This window comes from Malus domestica, chromosome 02, assembly GCF_042453785.1.
Source record: "Malus domestica chromosome 02, GDT2T_hap1".
In the NCBI taxonomy this organism is placed as follows: domain Eukaryota; kingdom Viridiplantae; phylum Streptophyta; class Magnoliopsida; order Rosales; family Rosaceae; genus Malus; species Malus domestica.
The window spans coordinates 32,809,600-32,830,953 of record NC_091662.1 but is presented as its reverse complement, the minus strand read 5'-3'; the positions used below and the strand labels follow the sequence as shown (position 1 = coordinate 32,830,953).

The 21,354-nt window shown below is 35.2% G+C and overlaps 1 protein-coding gene across 1 annotated transcript; it reads right to left on the bottom strand.

Annotated features, from left to right (window-relative positions):
• Positions 1-731: 731 nt before the first annotated feature.
• Positions 732-5,909, bottom strand: LOC103407405 (mediator of RNA polymerase II transcription subunit 15a-like). The gene is made up of 11 exons (XM_029095448.2): positions 5,793-5,909; positions 5,573-5,704; positions 5,309-5,420; positions 5,134-5,230; positions 4,310-4,360; positions 4,181-4,242; positions 3,493-3,567; positions 2,684-3,209; positions 1,885-1,946; positions 1,528-1,602; positions 732-1,261 (listed from the first exon to the last, which is right to left on the bottom strand). Exons 2-11 carry the CDS (start codon positions 5,692-5,694, stop codon positions 980-982), a joined length of 1,464 nt encoding a protein of 487 aa, XP_028951281.1. The 5' UTR covers positions 5,695-5,704; positions 5,793-5,909; the 3' UTR covers positions 732-979.
• Between the last annotated feature and the right edge of the window lie 15,445 nt (positions 5,910-21,354).

Genomic DNA, 21,354 nt, shown 5'->3' with positions numbered 1-21,354 from the left:
AAACTCAAAGTGTCATTCTGGCTTAAATCCAATTCCGACGCAATCCGTTTCATGGCTTCCAGCTTCAACCCTAAATAGAGGATGATAATTGGATCCAAACCTTGTGTTTACTGTGTGCGTGGGCCAAAAGACGATGACTATCATGGCAACTACATTGTTTCATGGAGATAATTCTACACCAAACAAAGTAAATGGTAGGGGAGAGGGAAGAGACAGGAATGATTTCAAAATAATTGCTTCCGACTCCAAAGCCAAAGCGGGAGCCGGTAGCAGAGAATTTTTCTTTGGTTTTTGCTCTAGACAGCTGGGGATTTTTCCCTTTGGCTATGTTTAGACGAGAGTTTTCTAAGTTTCAAGGGATCTAGCTTAAGTGTTGAATCCCTTCAAATTACACATCTCAAACCTTTGACATGTTTGTAATGAGAACTGCTAGCAACATTTTCACTTACCTTCTCATTTCAACCTTCTCAATTCTTTTCATGCCGCTTGTACTCTACTAGCACTCAAAATTAAAATTTTGATTACATAAAAATCTCATTATTTTTTTCTTCCTTTGTTAGTAAATTCACAAGAACGCTTTATTTGCAATGGTAAATTCACGATAACACTTTTTCCTATGTCTAATTTATCCAACTGTTTTCACACTCGCTTTCTCCTTCTGCACTCCTCAGCTTGTTTTGTTCCTTGATTTTCCTGTGATCATATTCAACCTTAACGCTAGAAGAGAAATATGAGAGTTCAAAAATCACTTTTTCACTAGCTAAAGATGCATGTGTTACATCATTGTCTACAAAAAAATTGCTTCTTACCAGAGACTGCTTATCCTTAGGAGGGGAACACTAGATAGGGCGGTAAATGTACTATATATTAACAAGAGATTATACAAAGCTCGATAGGCCACTTCTTGATGGTGAATATGATGGAGCAACATTTGTCTTCTCTACAGGTGTAGTAGTAAATTCATACCGCGGCACATAGCTCAGTAACCCTCGCCTTCTATTGGCTCTAGTTTTACTTCTGCGGCACAGTGTTGAGAGTATGGCTGCTGGGTGGAGTGCAAATCAGACGAGGGGATCTGCTTCCTAGGTCTATTTGCATCAATGAAGTTTAGTATCTGCTTCTCGTATAAGCCCCATTTGTCTTTCAAACTAGGTGTAATGTAATTTTTGGAACTCTGTAGGGCTGATATGAGGCGCTCGATCATGGTCTTGAACATTTTTTGCTTCTCACTCCGCTCTGAATATTCTGGAAGAGAAACGAGCTGCCAAACAGAGAGAACAGACACGAGTAAGCAAAAGAACAGAAATATAAGAAGTAACAAGACTTTGTAGCAAATAATGTTTTCAGCATTGATGGTGTGGTGACAATGCCATATACAGTCTAAATGGGGACGATAATTAAAAAGGAGATCCAACCGAAGGGATCTATCACAAAGCATTGCCATGATAGCCTTGAATGGAAAGCTACTAATTAATGGTAAAAGTAGAGAAACAAATGATGAGGAAAAACGATAAAGTAATTGCATACCTGTGGAAGTTTAGTAATAATTTTCTGATGAATTTCAGTTAGCTCGGGCAAGTACATTTCCTTCATGACTTTGATCTGCATATCAAATTCGGCAAGTCAAAGATGATTAGAAACATTGTTGCAGCTGCATGCTTGGTGACAGCATAATAATATCACAACATTTTTGGGTTTCCTAGTCGCTCGCATGCATCAATTTAAGTTTTTCTGTTTAATGCATCAACTAGAGTGCCCGGAGAAGCGAGCTTTAGTTAAATTCCCAGCCGATGATAGGCAACTTAGTAAGACTAGAATGAAAATCACTATTCAACGCAATTTTGCATCAGTATAATTGTATGGACAACAAGCGAAACATCTTACTTTCTGAAAGACCTCCTCTTGCCAATCACCCACAGTTGCATTCCCAGTCTGGACCCTGCAATCTAGAGATGTCCATATAAATTACAGAAATATTTGTCAATGTTTGCACACAAGGTTGTACAACAACTTGATAATGAGCATTAGTCTGAGAGAAGAAGTAAAACGGAAAACTGTCATGCCGGAATTTAAAAATGTACTTTTGTAAATAAAAGATACGAGCAGTATGCAAACAAACTAGAAACTGCACAGGCCAAAGCAGAACAGGACTAAAAATTCACTAGATTGTCAATGTTATGGTCATGGGAAACTACATTAGTAAATGACCACCAAACGCTTGATCAAAGCGGCCTAATAATAAGCCTCCTTTAGGAATGCTTTATCTATAAAACAACCATATTTCACGCTATCAAAAGGAATGAAAGATATTCGGTTCACCAAGCCAAATTCAGGTCAATGTAGTTTAATATCAGAAGTCCAATTATGAGAAGATAACAGTCAAACTTTGATTATTTTCCAGACGGTTTACAGCCATATGAACATGAGGCAGGCATAAAAACATAAAGTAGCCTGTTCAACTGACACAACCAGATAAATTCATATAACAATGACAACGTTAACCATAATGTAATATGATAAAACAGGCCCAAATTGAAAAGTAATATAAAAGCAAAATAAAATTACAAAACGCTCATACATGATAATCTGAATAACGTGAAAGCAGATGCATAAAAAGGACAACACAAGAGCTGCATAACTGTAAAAAAGTAAAAAATTAGAAAGAAAAGGAACAAATACATACTTGATGGCGTCTCAGGAAGGGCTCTTTGTGATTGATGCAGCTGCTTTTGTTGATCCGTTGAATTTTGTTGTTGAAGTGTGGTTCTTGATACCTGACGTGATGCTTCAAGACTTTCTTCCCTGTCTCGTTTTATGCCCACGGTCAACATGTTCTTCTGTGCCATTGAAACCCCAGCTACAGAAGACACAGAATTTTGCTGCAACCTAGTCATGTTGTTCTGCAGCAATGGGTTCATTTGATTTTCAAGATGGACTTGAGTAGTGTGAAATTGTGACGGTTGCATGTTGTGTATTTGAGATGAGGAGAGCTGCCCTTGCTGCAGAGATAAAACTGGCTTCCTTGGTCTGTTTGTACTAATAAACTTTATAATCTGCTTCTCATATAAGCACAACTTGTCCTTCAAACTAGGTGAAATGCTACTTTTGGAAACCTGCAAGACTAATATAACACGCTCCAACATTGTCTTGAACATTTTTAGCTTCTCAAGCTCCTCTGATTTTGGTTGTGTTGAAAGACAATATTCGTGCTGGTATGGTAACAAGACTTTTAGAAAATAATGTAATGCGATATAAGAAAGAATACAAGACATAAGTAAGCAAAAGTAAAGCAATATAAGAAGTAACAAGGCATTTTTGGTATGTTAAAAAATTTCATGTAGCCATTCCTCACTGCAGCAACAGTTAAAAAGGAGAGCAGTCATTACAAGGGATCTACCATAAACCACCATGACGATAACCTTGAAGGGAAAGACTATTTAAGGGTAAAACTATAAAAGTAAAGCAACAAATTATGAGGGAGTGATTACATACCTGCTGAATTTTATTAGTAATCTTCTGATACATTTCACTCAGTTCGGGTAAGTACATCTCCTTCATGTCTTTGATCTTCAAATCAGATACAGCAAGCCAATATGATTAGAAACAGATATATGTTTCCAAACACCATCGCAGCACTAAGATTATTTGTTTCTTACTAGCTCATCATTTACCACATCTATTAAAGCTTTTACTTGATTTTTTTTTTAAAAAAAGAAAGCCAATATCAAGAGCTTGTGCATGCCACCATGCGTCCAGAAAGCATGAATTCACGTATAACTTATGTAACACAGTTGAGCTTCACGTGATGATCGGTAGCCAGGGCTTTCAAACTTATTTTCGATTACTAATAAAGTTCATAGTAAATTCCTAGTTTACTACCAATTGCTTGTTCTTTAAGCAACATAGAATATACCAATGCGAACTTATGAAAATAATAGAATTCTTTCATCTTCAACCATTGAATAATGTATTCCTACGCTATTAGCACCACGTCCCTCTGGTTCAAGCTGTAGTCAGCATTCCTGATAAAGCGGGATGAATCCTGAAAAGGATGTTTCTAGTTTCCTATTTAATCCTTCATCACATATGAACACCAGTATATAATCCCCACCCGAGAGGAAGGCCAAAATAGCATCTTCTACATATCCTAGCCATTTAGGGGCATGTCAAAGCAGCTTACCTTTTGATAGACCTCCTCCTGCCAAATAGCCTCATTTGCATGTCTTGTCGGAGCTGGGGAATCTAGAATCGGTACAAAGTTATACAAAAATATTGTAAGTCATATGAAAAAATTTCAGAACAGCTTTACCTTTAGAACATTGGTCAAGAAAAATGCGAACCAAATGTATCAATAATGATCCTGCAAAAACATGCAATGTATGTTTCAAAGGATCAATCTAACTCACATGAAAATTTTGAGCGCACGCTGGGTGCCCAAGTGCTTAAGAAACCAGGATCATGCATGGACATTTCAGATAAGATTTTTCTCCTAGTTTCTTTAGATTTAGAGTACGTTTGGGTGAAGGACTTCCAAATTCCACGGAATTTAGGCAAAGTGAAGAAGTTATAGGTCACAAAAAGTTTAGATATGAGGAATTAGTAATGCACCACATAAGCATTACAAAATCATGTGAGAGGGATTTGCAAATGACTACTTGAAAAGAGTTATTTATAAATCTCTCTTACATACCTTCGTAATCCTCATGCGGTACATTTCTAATACATGCTATCTAACTGTCTGTGATCCATATTTCTTATTCACTTTGTCTAAATCTCTTGGAATTTGAAAATCCCTCACCCAAACATACCATAATTAATTGATGATAGAGAGTTTCAGAGGAAAAGAACTATGAAGAAAGTTGGGCAGCAAGAGAGGAACCTACGATTTAAAGAAGAGACAGAGAGTCTGTTTCTGTAAGTTGTGCACTTATGTTACCTTCGTCGTAACAACATGAATGTTTAATTATAGTTCTAATGATTCAATCGCTACTGTTAATATGTGTTCAATCACAAGGCTGAAAATGTGTATAAAAAAATGTGTCTTTCGACCTTAACCCATTATTTACAAAGATAACAGTACCTCCATGTCAAAAAGCATGCAAGCAGGAAGACAAAGGGGGTGGTTTCGATTACCAGAAGAGTTAGCTTGTAAAGAAGTGTCCAATATTGTGTTCGGAGACTTGGCCTCCACAGTAAACATCTTTGTAGAAATCTTCTGTAGATAATCCCACTGAAAAATGAAATCCATGATAAGTAGGACCCCGAGATTTATATCATGAAAAAGTAACCCGGAGATTTACACGAGTACCTGGCTTGTGGCAGAAGTAAAAACATTTTCCTCAAAGACTGCGGCAATTTTCATGAGTTCTGGTAATTCCTCTTGGCCAGATGAGGAACGATGCGTCTTCAATGTATCGAATCTTTACATGCAACACATTCGAATTAAAGTACAGTTGTATGAACGTATATTCACGTTCACGGAATTCATGTAAGTAAACGAATATTACTTAGTAGAATATTACCTATCGAATTATAATCTCAACTCCATAAACAAACAAACAAACAAACTTACATCTTGATGGCAATTTCTTGTCGTGAACACGGCAGAGATTGACTCCTCCAATCGCCCTGGCCTGCTCTGAATCCATCACCTTGAGGAGGCCGAGGCCGCGGCGTCCCGTTATCTGAATCCATCAGCTCTGTTCTAAGCAGCAACCGTAAAATACATACCTTCAGACAAAATTATAAAAGTTTTGAATTGCAAAAACAGATGTTGAAATTTAAAATCAAACCTGGAAACTGGTAGAAACTGGGTTTGAGTGAGTTGCGTGCGTATCAAGCAATGAATCAAATGCGGACGGGGTGAGGCGATTGATCGTCTTGAGATCAGGTAAACGAAGACTTGTTTTGTTTTGCAGGAGGAGGAAAGTTTCCTTCCTTTATCCAAGAAATTGCAGGGAAGGTTCGAAGGTTTCCCTCTCCTCGTTTAGTGCCAACAGCTTTTTTTTTTTTTTTTTTTTTAATAGATTGCTTGCCTGACTATCATTACAATAAAAATGCATTAAAAATCCTAACTATATAGAATAGCAAAAGAAAAATTTTATTTGAACCCATGTAACATTTTCTTACATCAAATTTACTCTCTTAATCCATATTGTTTTTTATTAAAAAATTAATCTCTCTTTAAACCCAAATTTATTAGTTAAACTACCATCTCAAATCAAATTCAAAATGTTAGGTTATCTTTACACCCATTCCCTTTATAAAATAACATCTATAATTGATTTTTTTTTTTTTAAAGAGGCCTCCTTGCCCCCACCCTAGACTTGGCAGTTTTTGACACGACACGATGACACGACACGAAAACGACACGAAAATAACGGGTTTCGGGTCAACACGATAACTTATCGGGTCACTATCGGGTGACCCGTTAAGAACCCGTTAATAACGGGTTCTTAACAGGTATACACGCGGGTAACACGTGGGTAACCCGTTTCGACCCGTTAAGAAAAAAATTATTTTAATAATTTTAAAGTTTAATTACTAAAAGATTTATTATAAAATACAATAGTCATATTAATATATACAATATATTCTATATTAAATATATAGTTTTGTATTATTGTTCTATATAAATTATAAAAAAATTTAAAAAAAAAATTAGTCATTATTTATTTTTATTATGAGAGTTCCTTATTATCATTACTAGGATAAATTTTACATAACATATTCTTGTCCAAAATTAAAATATACTGGTATAGTATTTGTATATGCAAGAACTAAGAAGACATACATACAAGTATGAAAAATGTGAAAGAATATATAAACACTCGTGATTTATCATTATTCCTCCACGAATAGATAATTGTTACACTTATATTATTGTTTAGATTTTTTAAATCCTTCAAACCCTCATGAATAATGTTTTTTATTTGAGGGAAAAATTAATAATAATTATTGTAGAACTGTAAAAAATGTAAAAATATATATATAAAATCACTCATATATAAAAAAATGTAAATGCTTTAAATTAAAGATCAAATTTATTCATTACATTCTTATAGGGTCGAGGAGTGTATCTGTAAAAAATCATCAAAATCAGAGATAAAATAACCGTTAAATTGTGATTTTTCGTTTATAACCGCCGAAAACTTTTGTTCCATTACGTAATCTCTGAATGTTTGTTTTTTACGATTTTTTACATATGCGATCTCGGAATGTGTACAAATAAGTTTGACGGTTGGATCGTTAAAAAAAGTTTCATAGAATGCATATTGCGTCAAAACGGTAGATTAAGCAAACACTTAAGAGTTAATATTATACTTCTATTAAGTATAAAATAGGTTTTTGTGGTATCCACTAGTGTAAATACTTTAAATTAAAGATCAAATTTATTCATTACATTCTTATAGGGTCGAGGAGTGTATCTGTAAAAAATCATCAAAATCGGAGCTAAAATAACCGTTAAATTGTGATTTTTCGTTTATAACCGTCGAAACCTTTTGTTCCGTTACTTAATCTCTGAATGTTTGTTCTTTATGATTTTTTACGTATGCGATCTCGGAATGTTTACAAATAAGTTTGACGGTTGGATCGTTGAAAAAAGTTTTGTGGAATGCATATTGCGTCAAAACAGTACATTAAACAAACACTTAGAGTTAATATTATACTTCTATCAAGTATAAAATAAGTTTTTGTGGTATCCACTAGTGTAAATACTTTAAATTAAAGATCAAATTTATTCATTACATTCTTATAGGGTCGAGGAGTGTATCTGTAAAAATTTATCAAAATCAGAGATAAAATAACCGTTAAATTGTGATTTTTCATTTATAACCGTCGAAAACTTTCGTTCCATTACGTAATCTCTGAATGTTTGTTTTTTTACGATTTTTTACGTATGCGATCTTGGAACGTGTACAAATAATTTTGACGGTTGGATCGTAGAATGCATATTGCATCAAAATGGTAGATTAAACAAACACTTAGAGTTAATATTATACTTCTATTAAGTATAAAATAAGTTTTTGTGGTATCCACTAGTGTAAATACTTTAAATTAAAGATCAAATTTATTCATTACATTCTTATAGGGTCGAGGAGTGTATCTGTAAAAATTCATCAAAATCGGAGCTAAAATAACCGTTAAATTGTGATTTTTCGTTTATAACCGTCGAAAACTTTTGTTCCGTTACGTAATCTCTGAATGTTTTTTTTTTATGATTTTTTACGTATGCGATCTTGGAATGTGTACAAATAAGTTTGACGGTTGGATCGTTGAAAAAAGTTTTGTAGAATGCATATTGCGTCAAAACAGTACATTAAACAAACACTTAGAGTTAATATTATACTTCTATTAAGTATAAAATAAGTTTTTGTGGTATCCACTAGTGTAAATACTTTAAATTAAAGATCAAATTTATTCATTACATTCTTATAGAGTCGAGGAGTGTATCTGTAAAAAATCATCAAAATCAGAGATAAAATAACCGTTAAATTGTGATTTTTCGTTTATAACCGTCGAAAACTTTTGTTCCATTACGTAATCTCTGAATGTTTGTTTTTTACGATTTTTTACGTATGCGATCTTGGAATGTGTACAAATAAGTTTGACGGTTGGATCGTTGAAAAAAGTTTTGTAGAATGCATATTGCGTCAAAACAGTACATTAAACAAACACTTAGAGTTAATATTATACTTCTATTAAGTATAAAATAAGTTTTTGTGGTATCCACTAGTGTAAATACTTTAAATTAAAGATCAAATTTATTCATTACATTCTTATAGAGTCGAGGAGTGTATCTGTAAAAAATCATCAAAATCAGAGATAAAATAACCGTTAAATTGTGATTTTTCGTTTATAACCGTCGAAAACTTTTGTTCCATTACGTAATCTCTGAATGTTTGTTTTTTTACGATTTTTTACGTATGCGATCTCGGAATGTGTACAAATAAGTTTGACGGTTGGATCGTTGAAAAAAGTTTTGTAGAATGCATATTGCGTCAAAACAGTACATTAAACAAACACTTAGAGTTAATATTATACTTCTATTAAGTATAAAATAAGTTTTTGTGGTATCCACTAGTGTAAATACTTTAAATTAAAGATCAAATTTATTCATTACATTCTTATAGGGTCGAGGAGTGTATCTGTAAAAAATTATCAAAATCAGAGATAAAATAACCGTTAAATTGTGATTTTTCATTTATAACCGTCGAAAACTTTTGTTCCATTACGTAATCTCTGAATGTTTGTTTTTTACGATGTTTTATGTATGCGATCTTGGAACGTGTACAAATAATTTTGACGGTTGGATCGTTGAAAAAAGCTTCGTAGAATGCATATTGCATCAAAATGGTAGATTAAACAAACACTTAGAGTTAATATTGTACTTCTATTAAGTATAAAATAAGTTTTTGTGGTATCCATTAGTGTAAATACTTTAAATTAAAGATCAATTTTATTCATTACATTCTTATAGGGTCGATGAGTGTATCTGTAAAAAATCATCAAAATCAGAGATAAAATAACCGTTAAATTGTGATTTTTCGTTTATAACCGCCGAAAACTTTTGTTCCATTACGTAATCTCTGAATGTTTGTTTTTTACGATTTTTTATGTATGCGATCTTGGAATGTGTACAAATACGTTTGACGGTTGGATCGTTGAAAAAAGTTTCATAGAATGCATATTGCGTCAAAATGGTAGATTAAGCAAACACTTAGAGTTAATATTATACTTCTATTAAGTATAAAATAAGTTTTTGTGGTATCCACTAGTGTAAATACTTTAAATTAAAGATCAAATTTATTCATTACATTCTTATAGGGTCGAGGAGTGTATATGTAAAAATTCATCAAAATCGGAGCTAAAATAACCGTTAAATTGTGATATTTCGTTTATAACCGTCGAAAACTTTTGTTCCGTTACGTAATCTCTGAATGTTTGTTTTTTATGATTTTTTACGTATGCGATCTTGGAATGTGTACAAATAAGTTTGACGGTTGGATCGTTGAAAAACGTTTTGTAGAATGCATATTGCGTCAAAACAGTACATTAAACAAACACTTAGAGTTAATATTATACTTCTATTAAGTATAAAATAAGTTTTTGTGGTATCCACTAGTGTAAATACTTTAAATTAAAGATCAAATTTATTCATTACATTCTTATAGGGTCGAGGAGTGTTTTTGTAAAAAATCATCAAAATCGGAGCTCAAATTACTGTTAAATTGTGATTTTTCGTTTATAACCGTTGAAAACTTTTGTTCCGTTACGTAATCTCTGAATGTTTGTTTTTTATGATTTTTTACGTATGCGATCTCGAAATGTGTACAAATAATTTTGACGGTTGGATCGTTGAAAAAAGTTTCGTAGAATGCATATTGCGTCAAAACGGTAGATGAAACAAACACTTAGAGTTAATATTATACTTCTATTAAGTATAAAATAAGTTTTTGTGGTATCCACTAGTGTAAATACTTTAAATTAAAGATCAAATTTATTCATTGCATTCTTATAGGGTCGAGGAGTGTATTTGTAAAAAATCATCAAGATCGGAGCTAAAATAACCGTTAAATTGTGATTTTTCGTTTATAACCGTCGAAAACTTTTGTTCCATTACGTAATCTCTGAATGTTTGTTTTTTAAAGATTTTTTACGTATGCAATCTTGGAATGTGTACAAATAAGTTTGACGGTTGGATCGTTGAAAAAAGTTTTTGGACCGCCATCAATAGATAATTTTGTAGTAGTGAAACCTTAAATTTATTTAACCGTTAATTGTTATTTACACTTTATTCTTCTGACTGAATTTCATTTTTAAAATTTTATTTTTTGAAAACATGATCATCTGGTGGATGTAAGAAGATGATATCACGTTTCGATATTTACGATTAACTGAAATATGAGTCAATGTCATATAATTTGTAGAAACTTTATAAACATCAAACAATATTTTCACTAACCGTAGAACTCTAAATATAATATCAACGATCCAACGATCCAAACCGTTCATCTACCTGCACCCTCTAATAGATCATGTTTTCAAAAAAGAAAATCTAAAAAAACGAACTTTGATGAGAACAATGAAGCATAAATGTAAACAACAATCAACGGTTAAATTTTGATCTATGATTTATATGATTATAGTGGCGAATTTCGAAGTTAAGTTCTTCATGAAAGTTATAAAGCTTGTCATTACGAGTGTTTATATATTTTTTTCTATATTTTTTTACACTTCTACATTAATTAAAAAACTATTAAAGACTTTAGGTAAACGAAAATATACTTAAAACAAAATTGCGTTTTTATGTTTTGGATGTGATAATATGAAATGTATATACTTATTTAGTATTATGTTTTTCATTTGATTATTTATTGGTTTAAAATATATTTTCCTTAACGGGTAACGGGTCGGGTCATATTACCTGTTAATATTATCGGGTCGATTTCGGGTCGGGTCATTTTACCCGTTTATTTTAACGGGTGTTACACGACACGACCCGTTAAGATATCGGGTATGACACGAAAACGACACGAACACGGAAAACACGACACGAATGCCAAGTCTACCCCACCCCCTCTTCCCACTAGCATTTTGATGGCTACTTTATTTTTTTTTCCTTTTTGTTACCAAACCCAGACATTTGCCTTTTTCTTTCTACTGATGTGCATAAGCAACAAAACAAACAATTCATCCCCTTATATTTATCAACAAGCAAGGAAGTTTATCATCTAAGAACAATTGGTAAGAAGTTTTTCCTTAGAATTTTCCAATTGTAGAAAGTTTAACAAACAATTCAGGAATGATGAAAAAAATGAAACTCAAATACTTATCTTTTTAAACTTTAAAAAAATTGAAATTAAACGAACAAAATATTCATAAATTGAGTCATACCTTAGTTGGAGGATTCAAAACTTCAAAATCATCTTCCATCACTAAAATAGCTTGTTTTTCTCTACAAGACCTGTTAGGGTTTTAGCCAGAATGAACGTAGGATAAACAAGAAGTGATGGTAGGGTTTAATGGGTTTATTGATAAATTTGAGTTTTATTATTAATTTCATTTTGTACTTAATAGTAATTATGCAATAGGGTAAAATAGACAATTAACAATTTAAATTTAAGTTGGGTGTAAAAAGAGGTTACATGGGTTGAAATAAAATTTCCCATAGTAAAAAGGATATAAAAATCTTTCCAAAAGTCAAATGTGACTATCATGAATTAAAGTTGTGTCTTATTTAGAGATACAAGGAAAGAGGTATGATTCGAAATTATGATAATAATTTAGGAAAAAATTTGTGTCTTATTTAGAGATACATGGAAAGAGGTATGATTCGAAATTATGATAATAATTTAAGAAAAAAGTAGTTTCACGCAAGATGGAAACTTAACACTTTATATTTACTAGAATATTAAATCACATACATTTATAAATACGCTGTTTTAAAAAAACATTACAGCTTTAAGGAAAGAAAACTCGAATCCATGACCATTCAGACAGAGAAAAAGCCGTACTTATTTTTGACACCAGTACCACTAAAAGTAATTGCATATACTTCGAGAAAGACAACAAACTGAAAAAAAATCGTTGGTAATACAGGCCTCAGTAAAAGAACCTTCTCCAAGAAAACCAATAGGAGCAAAACTTCGAGATAAGAAAAAAAAAACCGTAATACATGCTTCATATTTAACAAAACTGACATTTGTAATAGTCTTCCCCGCCTTCAATACCGTCGCAATAATAAGACCAAAACCACAACATCATCAAAGATGACTCCGCAAGTGGCCTTTTATCACAGTAGTAAAAATGTATTGAGCATTTGTATGACAGCGTAAGTTTAAACTTCGTTTGTGGCTAATATAATATCTAGTCTAATAAAATCTATCGTTTGACAAAAAAAAAATTGACTCCAAAACAAATTAATAGACAAAAGAAATAAGAAATAAAATATTACAGTACTCGTGTGGAATTTTCATGTAATAATTAAAACTTTTAAAAACAAAAAAAAAAAAACCACGTGGAAATATAAAAAATGCTAAATTACACAAAACTAGCTCAACTATAGGTTGCACCATAATTTCATACCTCATCTTTTTAACATTGCAATGTCATACTTTGTCTTATGAATTTATTACAATGTCAGACCTCCGTTAACTTTTCTGTTATTTTTTTTGTTAAATGTTAACGTGGCAGACAAGAAGCCCACTCCTTGCCTAATTGAATTAAAAAAATAATTAAATATTAATAAACTAATAATTTTTTATCTAAACAAAATTTAAATGAATAAAAAAAACTCTCCCTCTTTTCTTTCTCCTCACTTCTCTTCTCCTAGAACAAAGAACGTGCTTTTCCCCGAGCCAACGAGTGGAACTCGACCAGCTCTAAGCTCGGGACAGAGTTAGGCACGCTCGGTTCTTGCAGAAAGTGGTGGGCATCGTTGAATTTTTAGTTGAAGGCACCTTTGATGTATGTGTTGTGCTAGGATAGCACCAAACAAATTGGAACCAACTCAAGCTAACCCACAGATAATATATCAAATGAAATGCAAGAACAAAATATAAAAGACACCAAGATTTTAACGAGGTTCCTCAACAATCAGTGTAATTGGAGTACGTGACACGCCCTAATCCCGATGTCCTCGGGACATCGGGATGGTCAGGTGCTGGCCGACACCCGAAGGGTGACGAAAGCCATTTAATTTAAGTAAAAGCTCAGAAATAAGCTAAAACAGGCAGCAGGAACTAGCAACCCAATACTAAAGTTCAACTTCTAATTAATAAAATTATGGTCATACACATAAGCTCAGAGCATACGTCTATTACAGAGTACAAACAAAATTTAAGATAGAGATGTGCTATATTACAATAGATTCGAAGCAGAGGAAATATAGCACTGAATCACTGGTAGGGAAATGCCTCGTAGCTTAAATTGTAATCCTCGTTCGTAGGTCCTGAAGGGGGGGTAAAACAAACATGAGTGGACCAATTTGATATAAATATAATAAAACAGTTATCAACATATTAACCCCCAGATTTATGAAAACACATATATAATGAAAAACATAGGTTTTTCGAAACCTAGCATGATGTGCAGTGTCTCAAATCATAACTCGTATATACATAGTCGCTAGTGAATGTCCAATATAACACTTTAGGCCCCATGCCGGCTCCCCGTCTCTGAGCAGACAGTCAGAGGAAAATACACTACAGGCCTCTTGCCAGCTCCCCGTCCCTGGTCTTAAATGCTAGAGGAAACACCCTCCAGGCCCTATACTAACACCAAACCGTCGCCCGGGACGGACCGGAACCTATCCATACGTCCTGTAGCGGAATAAGGACCACTAGGTAAGTACAAAACCATTGAACATATCTATATTGAAAAACAACTTCATAGTATAAAGTCATCCATCATCTATACTATAAAGAGGTGTTCTAAACATGTTCTAAATATCATATCGTCATCCATCAGATATTCTATAAGAACATGGGTTATATGAAAAATAGTAATAATTAAATCTAGCATCAGTAAGCATGTTATTTCACAAAGTACTTCATAAAACATAATTATTAAATCATGATTTTCATGTATGTATTTCTATTATTAAACCATGCTTTTGAAGGGGTCCACTCACCGTACACAGATGGTGCAAAGCTGTACCAAAAAGGTATAGCGAAATCACCGTTAATAATTGCACCTATTCACATAAAGGAGTACCTTTAGTCAAACTCTACTCAAACGATTGAATTTGGGAAAATGGGCTTCAAAACAGGTCCAGGACGTCGAAATTAGCCTAGGAGAGGTCCTGGACAAAACCCCGAAAAGTCAACGTTGACCGTTGACCGGTCAAAGTCAAAGTCAACTCTGATAGTTGACCGAGTCAACAGTCAGAGTCAACTGGTCAAAGGTCAAAGTTAGACATGGGCTTTGGATTGGGTTGGGCCGAATGGGCCTTAAGGGTTTGGGTTTGAATTAAAGGTTAATGGGTTTTGGGAAAGGGCTGAAAGCCCAACTCAGATTGGCCCAAGGCCTTTATTTCTAAAACAGAAATTTATTAAAACCTAAAAAGGTTTTGGGTTTGGTCACGGGCCTCAAGCCCTAAACATAATGGCCTGAAGGCCTTGGGTTGAGCTAATGGGCTGCAGGCCCTAAACATAATGCCCCGAAGGCCTTTAAGGGTTTTTAAACAATTAACTAAAACAATTAAAACAACTGGGCTAGGGTTTTGGGCTAGCCTCACCACACGGGCCTAAGGCCCGCTTAACTTGGAACCGGCCTGCACGTCCTGGTCTCGCCAGGAACTAACACTGGAGCTTCTACAGCTCCGGTCGACTGCAAACAGGGGTTTTAGACCTCGATCTAGGTACCAAACGAAAGCACAAGACGAGGGGATTGATTCTATACCTTCCTTTCTCCTTGGAACGGTCGGAGATGGCCGGAATTTCCCCCGACACCCACGGTTCGCCGGAGATGGGTGTGTCTACACCCGAGTTTGATTTTGTCCTAAAACCACCAAAAATCACGCAATAAACTCATTTAAAACTCATTCTCACAAGATTCAAGGACAAAAAAGGGAAGATTTGAGGCTTACCTAACCGGAGATTAGGAAATCTTGCCGAAGTTCCTTTCCGGGTTTCGCCGAGTTCGCAGAAACGAGAGAGAGAGAGTAGGACGAGATTGATGATGGTGATGGGTGTCTTCCTCGAGCAGGTGTGATGATGTGTGTGTGTGTGTGGTTTAGTGAAGAGCAGGAGAGAAGAGAGAGATCCGAGAGGGAGAGACGGGAAACACAGAAAAGAAAAAGAAAAAGATGGGTTCACGGGGGGGGGGGGCAGAGAGATAATTGAGATGAATGAAGAGGGTGCTGCCACGTGGTAGCTTGAGAAAGAAAAAGAATCCAAAGCTTAGATCCTGATAGGGTAGTCAAAAATGACCAAATTGATAGATTCATAAATTTAGGGGATAATTACATAAAAATATTTTATAAATGGGGGTGGGTGTTACAGTACGTCCTCGGAGCAGTAGGAGCTCACCCAATAATCCACTATCAACCAAATGAGAGTTTACAAAGTGTTGGCAATCTCACAACCAAAAACCCCAATACACCCAATAACTCCCACTCTCCAAAGAAACAAATAGATAAGGAAATATAATGAATAATTTCCCATCTATACAAAGCTTAAAGCTAATACACAAATACAACTTTGATTGAGTGAGTACTAACAAAGAAAGAAAATCACCTTTCTTTCTTCTTTTCAAAATTGGGGGTTGCGACACCTTTTTTTCTCTTTTTCTCAGCTGCTACAAAAGGTAGCTGCTGCTGCCAATTAAAACCCCTAAACGCCACCCCATGGCTTTCACATGGGTGAAGAAAAAAAGGCCCTTTAAATGGGCTGCTGGGCTTCCACATAAAAGGCCACTCCAATTTGGCCATATATTCAACAATCTCCACCATGACCAAATTCCTGAAAGCGCCATGATTAGACAAACAAACATAATCAACAATCAACACAAACCCACTCCCGAAAGTAGCAAGAGAATAACTTAAGCCGAGCCAAAATGCTCCAAATTAAGCTCTTATTGCTCAACGCCTACTTTATATAGGCAAAATGTGAGCCAAGTTCAAGTAATGAACAAACTTGGCTACACCAACAACCTTAGTCAACATATTAACGGGGTTGTTTTTAGTTGGAATCTTCTGGAGAATAATATCCCCTTCACGAACAAAGTGATAACACACATCTATGTGTTTGGTCCTTGCATAATGAACCTGATACTTAGCCAAATAAATGGCACTCTGACTATCACAATGCAACTCCACCTGTTTCTAATCAACCCCAAAATCTTTAATAAGTCCATGTATTCAAATGACCTCATTTATAGCTTCGGCAACAGCCATATATTCAGCCTCTGTAGTGGACAAGGCAACATAAGACTGCAAAATGGACCTCCAACAAACTGGCCCTTTAGCCATAGTAAACACAAAGCCTGTAGTAGACTTCCTTTTATCCAAATCACCTGCATAATCTGAATCAACATAACCAACTGCAAAGTGACCAATACCAAAGCCATCCCTCTCAAAGCATAAACCAACATCTCGAGTACCATGGAGATACCTCAATATCCACTTAGCTGCATGCCAGTGCTTTTTACCAGGATTATGCATATATTGACTCACCACACCAATTGCATGAGCAATATCCGGTCTAGAGCATACCATTGCGTACATCAAACTACCAACCAAATTTGGATATGGTATACTTTTCATTTGCAACTTCTCTTTATCAGTTTTAGGACATTGTAGAGAACTCAATTTAAAATGAGGAGCCAAAGGAGTACTAACCGGTTTGGTTGAATCATGAACTCCAAACTTCCGAATCAACTTCTCAAGGTATTGTCTTTGATTCAAGCATACCAAACCCTTCTCTCTATCTCTAGTGATCTCCATGCTAAGGATTTTCTTCGCTTCACCAAGATCTTTCATCTCGAAATCATTCTTCATTTGCTTCTTCAATTTCTCAATCTCTTCGACATTCTTTGAGGCAATCAACATATCATCAACATATATAAAAAAAAATAAATGAAAGACCCATCTTGCAACTTCTTAAAGTACAGATAATGATCATATTGACTTCTAGAATAATTTTGGCTCTCATAAATTTATCAAACCTCAAATACCATTGTCTTGGAGATTGCTTCAAGTCATAAAATGATTTCTTCAACTTGCAAAACAAATTCTCTTTCCCTTTCACTTTGTACCCATCCGGTTGACACATATAAATCTCTTCATTTAAATCACCATGTAGGAAAGCCGTCTTCACATCGAGTTGCACAAGCTTAAGATCATATTGTGCAACAAGAGCTAATATAATGCGAATTGAGGAGTGCTTCACAACCGGAGAAAAGATTTCATTGTAGTCAATGCCCTCCTTTTGTGCATACCCTTTAGGAACTAATCTTGCTTCGAATCTCACATTGCTTTTCTCATCAACACCTTCCTTCTTGGCATACACCCATTTGCAACCGATAGCTTTATTACCCTTAGGCAATTTAGCTAACTCCCAAGTCTTGTTCTTCAAGAGAGAATTCATCTCATCACCCATGGCATTGCACCATTTCTCCTTTTCTTCACTCTCAATAACTTCCTCACAATTGGATGAAATCTCATCAGTGATAATATGAAGAGCAAAAGAAACGTAATCACTATACCGAGTTGGCTTGGTAATATTTCTCATTCCTCTGTTCTTGGCAATAGACTCTTGAGGTGAAGCTTGCTCTTCATCTAGAATATAATCTTCAAGTTCAACTTCTTCAACATCCTCTTGGTTTCCCACTTCTTCACTTGTAGTGGCTTCAACATCAGTGGAAATAAGATTTGAAGTACTAGAGACAATTTTCTCAAGCTCCACCTGTTGGACATCTTTCACATTCTTCTCAAAGTCTTTGAACATACTTTCTTCATCAAATGTCACATCTCTACTGATTACAAGTTTCTTCATCTATGGGCACCACAACCTGTAACCTTTGACACCACTACTAAAACCAAGAAAGATAGCCTTTTTGGCTGTAGGATCAAGTTTATTTCCAGTCACATGAAAATAAGCTGGTGAACCAAAAATACGGATATAGTCATAATCAGAATAAGGTTTTCCAGTCCATACCTCCATTGGTGTCTTGCCCTGAGGTAACCGGTTGATGATGTGGCATGCATAAGTAACTGCCTCTGCCCAAAATGACTTACTTAAACCCGACTGAGACAACATACATCTAACCTTCTCAAGCAAGGTTCGATTCAATCTTTATTCAACTCCATTTTGTTGTGGAGTTCCCCGGACACTGAAATGCCTCACAATCCCTTCCTCTTTGCAAACTTTAAAGAAAGGGTCGGATGTGTATTCACCACCATTATCCGATCTTAAAATCTTAATCTTTCTCCCTATTGAGCAAAAATTGTACACACTATGTAAACAAATAATTCACTTGACACAATTGGGTAAATCGCCAAAATGGTCTTTGAGATTTGCATAACTCATCACTTTGGTCCCTGAGATTCCAAATCGATAAAAGTGGTCTCTAAGATTGTTCATCATCCATCATTTTGGTCATTCCGTTAAAAACTCCGTTAAGTGTCCCGAAGCTTTTGGCAGGAAGTTTGGGCAATTTTCAAAGCTTCGTAACTCAATCGTTTCTTAACCAAATTTGACCCATAATGTGAAATCCCGTTCCTGGATTTCACTGTTATAATCTACGTATTTGTACTATTGAGATTTTATATTATTTCTCGAGAATTTATTTTAAATTGTTTGAATTTAGATTTTAATTAAACTAGTTACGAAGAGTGAAGTTTGAAAAATAATTATTTAAAATTGTTGACCTTTTGAGGTCACAAGTAACGTTTTCGAATAGGTCTCGAAGCCACAAGTGCATAGGCGAAGAAGCAACCCAATCAGGAGAGAGCAAGGAGGGGAAATGAGAGAGACCCGAGTTAGGTCATTTTTGACCCGCGAAACTCCATTCTTGACCCGCTCATATCTCCTTCATCCGATCTCCGTTTTGGGTGATCTTGGTGTCCATAGAAAGCTCTTGACGAGCCCTACAACTTGGTAGTGTTAGATTTTCCATTTTCTTATCCATTTTTCCAATTCGAGGCAGCAAAGTCCTGTGGGTTTTCCGACGGTTTTGTCATTTTCCAACGATTCCGGCAACCATTTCCTTCAAGTGAGGTATGAAACTTCATCTACTCTTCATAATCTTCAAGTTGGTATGCTTGATTCATGCTTTCATATTCGTTTTAGAGTTGAGTGTTTAGAACCCTAGAAACCTAGTTTTCCCGAAGAATTTGGATGGTTTCCGGTTAGAATTTATCATTGGTCTAGTTGTGAATATTGTCTCTCTTATTGAGCTCTAGTTGCCACATGAATTTGAGCCTCTTGGGTTAAGGTTGAAATTTTGGGTTTTCAAACCCTTCACCATGGCTACCATTGCGTGTGGCGGTGCGTGGAACAGTCCACGAATGTTGTCTAAGTACCAAATACCTTCTAGTGACCCTATGAACCTATGTCTAGCGTGGTTTTCCGAAATTCAATTGTTTGGTGTGGTGATCAAATTGGACCGCCACTTGTTTGTATGATTGATGACAATCCGATCATTGGATCGTCGTACAATTTTGTGATCACCCTAGATATCAGTTGTTGGACCTTTGAGAACTACAGATCAGAAATCCGATGTGCGGATCTTGAATAACCTTAGGTTGTTGACCTTAATGGACCTACCTTATCGACGATTGATGTTCTAATCATCATGCTCTACTCTAGAGTGTCGCTTATCTCTAGAGTTGTTGAGGCTTGATGGAGCTTAGTTGGCTCATCACGATGATGTGTCGTTCCCAGTTGATGTGTGTCTCGATATATGTATTAGTGGCACCATATTGAGTTATACTTGTTTATTAAATGTGCTTTCTATTGAATTGTTATTTTTATTTTTAGCATCGATCTATGTTTAGTAATTGTGAATCGACTATAGCTTGGAAACGTTTATGAAATGTGGTTAGATATGTATGAAGTGTATGATTATTTTTATGACAAAGTGATCCTATAATCCTATTAGAAGTATGTTGTAGCACTTATATGTTTGGGTGACATATTAGTGGTGACCTCGAGAAGTTGATGGTGTAGGTGACTACGTTGTAACTCATAGGGGTTGAGATGTGGATAAGTTAAGGTGTTAAGTTTACTACACCATGTAGTAGTTGTACATTGATGGTCCTGCTTGGTATATCCGCATTGGGGAACCATACGCATTCTAGGAGTGATCAGGCTTGGTATATCCGCATTGGGTGATCACTACATACCTGATTATTTTGACCCTGCTTGGTTAATCCGCATTGGGGGGTCATTAGTGGTCCTGCTTGGTTAATCTGCATTGGGGGACCATACTATATATGGATCGCGCTTGGTTAATCCACGTTGGGAAATCCTTATGGCCATGTATGCTTAGGAGTGATCATGCTTGGTTAATGCGTATTGGGTGATCACTTCCTAATAGTTGTAGGGGTGACTGCTTGGTTAATCCGCATTGGGGGGTCACTGCCTACTTGGTTACTTTCTCAAGGGTGGCTCTGCTTGGTTAATCTGCTTTGGGGGGCCACTTCTTATTTGGTTACTTATGTGGGCTTCAGTTGAACTGCGTCCCTCTAGCCTTAATGTACATATGAATGATGGTTTTTGAGAATCTTGGTGGTTTGAATGGGATAAGTCGTTGGATGTCTGGGTGACTCCTTCGGAGTTGTTAGAGACTTGATTATGTTTTCATATTTACGAACTTATATTTGAGGTTATAAACTATGATCAATGG

Bases quoted from the DNA above. Each gene is read 5' to 3' on its own strand.
- LOC103407405 (XM_029095448.2), bottom strand. From the start codon at position 5,694: ATGGATTCAGATAACGGGACGCCGCGGCCTCGGCCTCCTCAAGGTGAT. The intron at 4,361-5,133 runs GTAATCGAAACC...ATGTTTTTGCAG, and splicing joins TTTACAAGCTAACTCTTCTG to GATCATTATTGATACATTTG. The intron at 1,262-1,527 runs GTATGCAATTAC...TCTGTTTGGCAG, and splicing joins TTATTACTAAACTTCCACAG to CTCGTTTCTCTTCCAGAATA.